We start from the raw sequence: 10,080 nt of genomic DNA, 5'->3' as shown, positions 1-10,080 counted from the left end.
CCTCCTCTCTTTTATTTCTCTTTCTGTTTCGTTCCCTCCTTCCTCTACCCTCTCCCCTCCCTTCATACCCTTTTTCGCTCCTGCTCCACCCTCCTCATTTCTTCCCTTCCCTCCTCCCACAGAGATCCTCACTCCCCCCTTCCCTCCTCCTTCTCTCTTCCCCACTCCCTTCCTCCTTCCTCCCATCTTTCTTTTCTCCCTTTCCTTCGCCCCTTGACCCTCTCTTCCTTCCCTCTTTTCATTCATTGATCCATCCTTCTCCCTCCTTCCCTTTTCCAAATGACCCTTCTTCCTTCCTACTTGCCTTACCCAAGCTAATACAATACACCACCAGTAACAGAACCAGACAAATCGTGTCCCATCTTCGTACACACATTGACAAAGTTTCCGCGAATCTTGTTGCCAGAGTAAGCTTCTTCCCTTCCACTCCTACCTCCCTACCTTGCGTTCACCTTCGAGACTTGCTTATGCTCATGCCATTATGCAGCGGCGCGACGCTAGACATGGAAAAGGGGCATATCTCACTCACACCGTACTCTGTTGTGGAACAGCTCGTTGCAAGGTGGGAGGTTAAACTCATCTAATGTAAATTACCATTATGTACTACAATTCATGCATTCATGAACGACTTATCACTTGAGACAGCACCGGATATGTAGGGCTAAATAGCCATCAACATAGCCTTTCAAAACTTGAGAATAGCAAATGTGCCATGTAGGGTAAACATAACAATAAGAAAATTCTCAATTTGGTGAACAATAGAATAAACGGACATATCGGGCTAGACAGAGTTTATCTAATTGTTCTTTAGGTAGTCAGAAATTTATTGTTCACTGTGAACGATATGCATAGTGGTCGCCGTATTCAACATAAATTGCCACCTATGGAGGCTGATCATTTTTTACATCATTGTTTCAATATGATGAAAGGCATGAATTGATTACATATTCCAGGTCTGCTCCTGCATCTTATCCTGAATATGATTGAAGTTGTTGAGGATTAGAACCCTATGCACGTACTCTCTTTATTACTATTTACTAACACCTTCATTTACTTCCGTACTTACTATTTTTCTTGCTCCTTTCCGTTCCTCGCACCTCACTCGTTTACTCCTACATGTAACCACCTGAGGTGTGTATTTCTTTACTCATGTATCTTCCGATACATTACTTACTTATCTCTACCTTAGCTATCACTTACCATCTTATCTTAACAGGTAGAGATTGACTATACAGTCGTTTACTCCTACATGTAACCGCCTGAGCTATTGCTTACCATCTTATCTTAACAGGTTATGGGCCCCACTCACTCCTAAATTATAAGAAGATTATCGATTACACACATATCCCCTATCGACTCAATACAAGAAACATTCTACAATGTCTGGAAGTCACAATATCTCAATCCCTTTCTCCTTGCCCGAGGATCAGCGCTGCCACGGTTATGAAAACTTCGCGGGCTGGAAAACGCTAATGATCGCTCATGGGAAACCCCAAGGATACCTAAAATATTGGGAGAACAAAATCGTTGTCCCCCAGGAGATACTGGACGCAGAGCACTAGTGGTATACACTCTTATGATAAAAACCAGACACATGCCTGGAAGGCGATGTGTATAATGCCTAGAGGTTCAATGAGACAACTCATTATTTTGTCTAGTATTTTCATTCATTAAGTTCCCTGTGTATTTCATTTGGTTTTTTCATTAAATGGCCTAGGTGATCTCATTAATATTGTATTGTGGTTTCCTGCAATATTTCATTCATTATCTCTGGATATCTCATTTTGCTTTTCATATGAAAGCCTGGCGCTTTCAATGAATATTTCATTCTTAGCTCCAGGACATTTCATTGGAGTTTTCATATATATATCTGGCGCTTTCATTGGATATTTCATTGTTAGCCCCAGGATATTTCATTGTGCTTTTCATCTGAATGCCTGGTGCTTTCAATGGATATTTCATTGCACTTTTCATAGATATACCTGGTGCTTTCACTGGATATTTCATTGTGCTTTTCATATATATCCCTGGCACTTTCATTGGATATTTCATTGCTAACCCCAGGATATCTCATTGTGCTTCTCATTTGGATGCCTGGTGCTTTCAATGGATATTTCATTCTTATTCCTAGGAGATTTCATTGCACTTTTCATGTGTGTACCTGGCACTTTCAATGAATATTTCATTTTTAGTGGCAGCTGACCTTTCAGGGTCCAGGGTGCATTTCCAAATGTAAAATAGCAATAAAATCAGGAAAGATTAGGGCTCATTGCTGATTGTCATGTTGGGTAACATTGTCAGGGTCCAGGGTCCAGTTCCAAATATGGTAATATATCCAAAAATAGCCAGAAAATAGCGGAAAAATTGAATATATATAAAAATGGTGTACAGAACATCAGGCACTGCCTTCAGGGTCCACTTCAGGTTCCATCCCAAAAGGGAAATATCACCTGGTTTGACCAAAAAGTGAAGAAAACCAAGCAGAGAATGATTTTACTTATCAGGGTCCATGTAATGGGATGTTGGGATGATGGTCACATGACCAATTACCAAAAATGGTCAAAAAACAAAAGTTGTAGCCCTACACTGTAGCTTCCTGAATCTGTTCGAATTATGTTCTGAAGTGCTCCTGTTGTGGAGATATGAGGTAAAGGAATCCCAAAAGTGTCACGTTTTTTCTTCTTTTTTTTTTGCATTTTTCTCCATGAAAACAAAACCAAACAATATGATTTCAGTATATTTAGAAAGCTAAAAGAAAGGGCTACAACTATTGTATCATGGGAAAAATGACCAAAAAAGGAAGGTGCATGCCCTAGAAAAGGAATGGTCAGATATAGACTACCAAGTTTACTGATAGACTACAAAAAAGTCAGACTCAACTACAAAGTTTACTGATAGACTACATAAGACTACAAAAGTTGGACATAGACTACAAATTTTACTGATAGACTACAAAAGACTACAAAAGTCGGACTTAGACTACAAAGTTAGGGTTAGAGCTAAAAGGTTATCCAAAGTCAACCTAGCCCATCCATCCCATACATGGCACATATTTGAGGGGGAAATGGCTGGGGAATATACAGATACATTGCAGGGACTCTATTCCATGTCTAGTTTGAGGAATCACATGCAAAAGAGAGCATGAGAGCCTTTAGAAAAGGTTGTCCTGTCCACTTTTTTAGACTACAAAAGTTTGTAGTGTCTGCTTTTGTCATCAGAAAAGTTTGTAGTGTCCACTTTTTAGACTACAAAAGTTTGTAGTGTCCGCTTTTTTATTGGAAAAGTTTGTAGTGTCTGCTTTTTCATTTGAAAAAGTGTGTAGTGTCCGCTTTTTAGACTACAAAAGTTTGTAGTGTGCGGTTTTTCATTAGAAAAGTTTGTAGTGTCCGCTTTTGAGACTACAAAAGTTTGTAGTTGACATGTAGGTTATGGTGTCCTTGGCCCTGTCTAGGTTATGGGGATGAGGTTGAAGGATTGACATGATCTTACACATTGCCAGTGCTGGATTGACATGATCTTACATATTGCCAGTGCTGCAGCATTAGTATTTGACATCATGCACAAGTTGTCTTTCACATTAGGAAAGGCTATTCTAAGCTTTTCATATTGATACCTACTGTCCTATCTCAAAACATAATAAGTTCATGTGGGGATATGGCTTAAGGATTGCCATGGCTTTCCATATTGCTATCTCCTCATCACCAGTTTTTCATCATGCGCTAGTTGGCTTTCGCTCTGTCTGCTTTCACGTTGATAGCTTCTGACCTGTCGCGACCATAGTAAACTTCGATATCAGCCCTTTGAGGGCTATAGGATGATGAGCTGATTCATCCTGGGAGGTGTCCTCAAGTCAAGTCATGTTGTAAGTTGACCATGTATCCATGTATTGAGACAGAACAGTAGATATCAACATGAATGGCCTCCTCTGGCTTGAAAGCCAACTTGGGCATGATGAAAAACTGGTGATGTGGCAATAGCAATATGTAAAGTCATGGCAATCCTTTAGCCATATCCCCACATGAACTTATTATGTTTTGAGATAGGACAGTAGGTATCAATATGAAAAGCTTAGAATAGCCTTTCCTAATGTGAAAGACAACTTGTGCATGATGTCAAAAACTAATGCTGCAGCACTGGCAATATGTAAGATCATGTCAATCCAGCACTGGCAATGTGTAAGATCATGTCAATCCTTCAACCTCATCCCCATAACCTAGACAGGGCCAAGGACACCATAACCTACATGTCAACTACAAACTTTTGTAGTCTCAAAAAGCGGACACTACAAACTTTGCTGTGGACTTTGTCAAATTGTTCCTTTCTTTCATCAGTGTAGCGACCCATAGGTACAAAGTCAGGAGGTGTCCCATTCAACTTTGGGAGAGTGTCAAGAGGATTCCCTTTAATATCATGAATTATTCTGAATTTATCTGGGAGGTCTTGGTATACTGGCCTGATTTTCTGTGCAACCGGCTTGTATTTCTTTGTGACAAAAGTCTCTCTAGTTTCTACAGGATCCTCTTTCTTTTCCTTAGGTGCTGCTTTATCCTCATGATCATAAATGACATTCATCATGGTTTCAACATTTTGGATCCCCCCTGACTTTAAGTTTACATCAGAGAAATATTTCCCTAAGTAACTCACAAGTGCAGGACGGTCTTTTTCTTCTATGTGTTTTTCATTTCTCAAGGTTTGGAGCAAGTAAAGATTTCTCAATTCTTCTTGCTCAAATTTTCCATTTCCTGGTAATGTATATGACTCGCATTCAAAACCACCATTACCATCATCTATCAAGGTTACAGCGATCTCTCCTTGATCTTTGATCAATTCATCGAAGACCGAAAATCCTCAGACGGCTTAGGAATTTCTGCTTTCATTACAACAGGTGGTCTTCCTCTTTCATGTGTAGGTAATACACATTGTTGTGTTGAATTAGGATCCGCTATGATAAGAGTTTGTCCCCCATCTTTATAATTCTGTACAGTACTCTCTGTCAATACATCAAATGGTCTGCCCAATAGCACTTTATATGCTGGGTCAGTGATGATGTGGACTTGTAGGTATACTGTTATAGTTCCAAAGATAAAAGGTACAACAGTGTATCAATTCGAGTAGCCATTTTATCTAACATATCATCTCTTGAATCTCTAATCTGGTTGGTGTATACTGATTTAACTTGAGCATCTATTCCCAACTGGATGATACCTGGCTCTCCGCTGTTCTGGGTGTAAATTTTTCCAGGCGATGCAAACATATTGCTTTGTGCCATCATATCTTTATTGCTAGCTTCCTCAACAATCATTTTAGCAGACTTCCCATTTGTCCCTCTAGGTACTGGTTGTCCTGTGAGCGCGAAAAACATCTTAATACCGGACATTTTAATTTTTCCCGTTCTAATATGTTCTTCCCTATGAGGATAATTCATCGCGAAATGCCCTGTTTCTTCACAGTACCAGCATCCGTCTGAACCCATTCTCCAAGTAGGCTGTGTCTGCCTCATGGTGGGTGCTGAGGTAACATGCTGGGTCATTAACGTCTCAGTTAATTTGTTCATTTCTTGTCTAGATGCTTGGAAGGCACTCATTTGTGCTTTTTCACTCGATGTAATTTTATCCATGAGTAACGCAACTTTCTGGTTTAATTCTCGGATATCATCTTCTAGCTTAACACTATGTACTGGCGTAGTATGTGTGTGATGCTCTCGTGTCGTCCATGTTTCTGTTGCATTGACACCAACCCAGGTATCACTTGAAGAGCTAATCCCTTGTGCACGTCCTGCAATAGTCTCAGCCATTTCAATTACATCTAGGATAGCATATGGATCCTCTGGACAGCGTTCTTTTCCTTCAGCAGTTTTTCCTTTATCATCTTTGGAAAATTTAATATTGAGACTTCCTTCCACTTGTCCTCAGAAACTATCCCTTAGACATCCTAAAAACAGTTCTACCAATTCTCTGTTGCTCACCAAGGCAGGTGGCACCAAGAGTAATTTTTGTTCTGCTCGGAAACCTCTAGTGAGGCTTTTAAGTGCAACAATGTCATCAATATCAATGCGCTGATGGTCATTACAAAATTTTCTCAAATTTGCTAGTGTTCCTTTTCCAGCATTCTTTGCCTCTGGATAGTCATCGATCAACGCCTGTTTAAACTCCTTGTATTCAACTTCAGGAGCAAAAGTGTCGAATGCTCGCCATTCGAATTCCGTCATTTGGTCTGTATACCTTCCTAACTGTTTCTTCTTTTCTTGATCATCATTGATACCATGCTCTGTGAACAAGTCCTCCATTTGGTCAATGAATCTTAACAGCTCAATGGGTTTTTCCTTGTCGAAGTTAGGGGCTCCTCGGGAGCCTGGCAATGGCATCAGTCTAGACGATCTTCTGCCTCCAGTGGCAGGAGCTTCATCTTGGTTATTATCTGGCATGTTTGTAATATTTCTTTGGGCTAACAAGTTCGGGTTTATATTATCAGATGCCCTAACAGTTTTTCTACAAGTCATGCGAGGAGGCGGTTGGGATACTGTCTCTGTTCTTAACGGAAACCTTTGTGCTACTGCTGTTGCAGGTTGCTTAGCTTTTCGTTTAGATGGAGGTGGTAAACCTGACGATTCCCCTGCTTTAATAGAATTCGCTGTTTGTCTGATTTTTGGTGCCGTGGTGAACGGCTCTGCACTAGTATTTAAATTGCTTCAAACGCTAGCAGTTTTTTAATTTAAACTTTTTGTTTAAATAAATGATCCTGTAGATCACTAAACTTTCAAGTCTTTGCTTTATCAAAAACAAAAGGAGACCCTCACGGTGGGCTCCAGATGATACGCATTGCACAGGGATGACTGTGAAAGTGCGAAACACGCAAACAAGGATCAAGCGCGTCAGGAAAACCCTAAACACCTAAACACTCACTCACACACACACACACACACACTATCACAATGTCAGTGCACGAGTTCGAGGGCCTTTGGTATTAAGAAATACCACTTTTGTCTTCTTAGGTTTAAGTCTCAAGAGATTTCGTCTCAAAACGGGTTTTTATTATAAGGTGTGGTTTAGAATAGTTAAATAGAACAAAGTATGTCTTTCTGGGAACTTGGTCTCTTAAATGCAAAGTTCTTTGATCACAGTTTCTTTTATTAACACAAAACACGACTTCAATTGACTTTTATGACTCCTGTGAGTTTTTATTATGTCACTACGCTCCAAAACTAAGGGTATGAGTACGCTGTCTTGTCTAAATGATACTGTGTTTTTAAAACCTCTTATTCAAAAGTCTCCAAGTAAGTTGACTCCCAAGCACACTGGCTTCGTTCACACTGTACTTTTCTGACCACGAAGAAATCTCCTTTAATTGATTACAACTGTCCACCTCCTAAGTTCCTACTTGGAGTGCAACTAGCTGGTCAACGGGGGGCAATTGCTTGCCTTTTGACCTGCCAGCACACTCCTTATATACTCCAGGAACCCCTATCTACGTTTTACATGTGTTTTAATGCGGGATACTTTGGTCCGAATTACAAATATGAATTTTAATGAACGTGTGGTATATTTTGTAGTCTATCTCTGTGAACACTACAGATTTTGTAGTGTCGCATCTTTCATTTTCAAACGCATCAGTGTTTGCGCATGTTTCTTTCTATGGCCCTGTTTACCGGTTTGACAGATGACATCACAAAATGATTAACGTTTCCTTTGATGCGCATGCATATGCATTTACCAATAGTCTTTGGCCTTCCGTCGTTTCCGAGTTTTTAATTAAAATGCCTTGTCTTGGCTCGTCTTTTCATTATGGAGGTCGGGAGACACTCCGAAGGTGTTTTCAAATGTCTTTCTTAATTGTCAGGGGGTTCTTATTATATTTCATATAATAGAATGTGTCTTTTTCTCATGTTTGTACTTGTGACATTCAGACGCATCAGTCTTTGATGCGTACGCGGGAACTGCCGTACATGACTTTCTGAATGGCCGTGAGCCACGCTAAGTCTTCGTACATTTACTACCTAGGTGTAGTTTAGTCTTTCAATGTTTCAGACATGCCGTTTAAGCGTCTATGTCGTCTTTTCTGTATTTCTTGTATAAGCACGAGTTTTCACAATAAATCCATTATGTGTTTCTAAACCCTTTGGTAGTAATGCAATTCTTCTCCCTGCATTGGGTGTTTACTCTAGAACCTCTTCGTGCTCTATTTCATGGTAGGTGAATCTTAGATAGGATCCAAGTATAATGTCACAACGCATACTGCTGCCAGTTCCAAAGCCTTGTCCTATTTTCAGATTCCACGCATTTGCATTTTTAGTCAACTGCGCCGGGTATGTGCATTGACTCTTTGTATCATTGCAATTGTATGTAGTGTATTTATTAGAAATGACCTTTATCGGTAAAATCATTAAAATTGAATTTTATATGGGTGAAATGGTTTCATCTGTATCAATGTGCTAAGTAAAAACCATTCAGCTTCACCTTTTGGAAGACAAATGTGCCATACTTACCATCACTTTTCTCTTTTTCAAAGGCCTCTTGGCTTTCAGGACATTTCAGGAGATGAGTATATGAATGGCAAGTAACTATACAAAAGTACAAACAGTATTTGACATAGGTATATCACTATCTGACATAGTAATTCAAACGACATGAAGCAGAAAGCGGTTCAATGATGTTGAGCAACATTTTGTTATCACGACTTTAGGGCAGCCTGCTGCTAGTCATGTGATCATATATATTTACATTGTGATTGCAAACTTTGGAATCGAGACTTTGCTAAGAAGCTCAGCTACTTTATGTGTAGGGGTATATATAAGGAGGGCTTGCACCACGACACAGATGAAAATCATAAGTAGCATCTGCCGAAAAGAAATACTGCCTTGGTGGACAATGCATGGAGATGGAACCAGTATGTATCAACCCCATCGACAAGATTCAAAATGATTAAGGTGCAACCATCACCACCGATGGCCACATGACCTCTAAATGTATCAAGTCAGTAAAAAGTCCAACAAGCGAGTAGCATCATACATTCTCATAGTGAGCTGTTGGCTCCATTCCTTAGACCAAGGTTTGATCTTCTGACTGACACTATTTGGACTGTTAACAGATTACGCTCATGGAGAAAGAGAGGCTTACACTTGATGAGACTCCAGGTAACAAACAAGAACACTTGAACCTCAGTCAAGAAAATCTACACTGCGAACAACAAATGGTTTGGGGGTAAGGGCATGCAGCAGTTTCAGGTGGCCTAGAGGGGGTTGTGATTGAGGTAAGCAGTTTCAAGTGTTTCGAAATGCTGACCATCTGAATCTATCTGCCACACCTTTGCTGTACCAGTCCCCACTGATGCAAGGCGATGATGGTTCATATCAAACGCGAGGGCCTCAATGTGGTTATTGTGGGCAGGTATCGAGCAACTGAGGCGGTAAGACCCCTGAATGAGAAGATCAAAGTAAAATCAGGTTAGATAGTAGACAGAACTTACGGTTTCATCAGTTCGTTGGTAGACAAAGACTCGGCCATCGGCACAGCCAAAGGCGAATGAAGTCATTGGTCCTTCTGGGGAAATGGGAGTCCAGATAGCCACACAGACGGGTCCATTAAAAACAACCAATATTGCTTGGTGGAGAGACCCTTTCGTCACATTCCAGATTAAAAGTTGTCCATCATCCCCTGAAAGAATAAGGGAGTGATGGGCTTTATCAGAAGGCGGAATCTTACCACCACTTAATAACATTCGAGCATCCCCACTAAGTTTGAGTGTGTTCAATGGCTTGGTATGCTTGCGGAGGGTGTACTTGCATTCGAACTTCTGGAGGGAACGTGAGTGTGTGACCCAAGTAAGAAGTCGGTACTCAAAGAAGACTGCCATAGAAGTAAACCATGCAGAGGTGTTATTTCGATGATCACTTTTCAATGATCACATCTAGATTTTATGTGAGCCAGAAACAATAATGATGAAAAATCACCGTGCTGTGCACAAGGGATGACAAGCATTTTTTCTGGTGTCTACATTCAAGTCTTTCTACATCTGAGTTGCCTTATTGCAATTGTCTACCAGCTAAATACCCAAGCTAGCAACAAAGGGGATCGGATTATTGTG

At 40.4% G+C, this 10,080-nt stretch overlaps 1 protein-coding gene across 1 annotated transcript; it reads right to left on the bottom strand.

Annotated features, from left to right (window-relative positions):
* Positions 1–9,154: 9,154 nt before the first annotated feature.
* Positions 9,155–9,849, bottom strand: LACBIDRAFT_299895 (uncharacterized protein; the record flags this gene model as incomplete). The annotated part of the gene is made up of 4 exons (XM_001890813.1): positions 9,155–9,225; positions 9,279–9,411; positions 9,463–9,650; positions 9,699–9,849. 4 exons carry the CDS (start codon positions 9,847–9,849, stop codon positions 9,155–9,157), a joined length of 543 nt encoding a protein of 180 aa, XP_001890848.1.
* Between the last annotated feature and the right edge of the window lie 231 nt (positions 9,850–10,080).

The sequence above is a fragment of the Laccaria bicolor genome, genomic scaffold, assembly GCF_000143565.1.
Source record: "Laccaria bicolor S238N-H82 LACBIscaffold_184 genomic scaffold, whole genome shotgun sequence".
In the NCBI taxonomy this organism is placed as follows: Eukaryota; Fungi; Basidiomycota; class Agaricomycetes; order Agaricales; family Hydnangiaceae; genus Laccaria; species Laccaria bicolor.
Note: the sequence above shows the minus strand (reverse complement) of the source record. Positions and strands in the feature narration are given on the sequence as shown.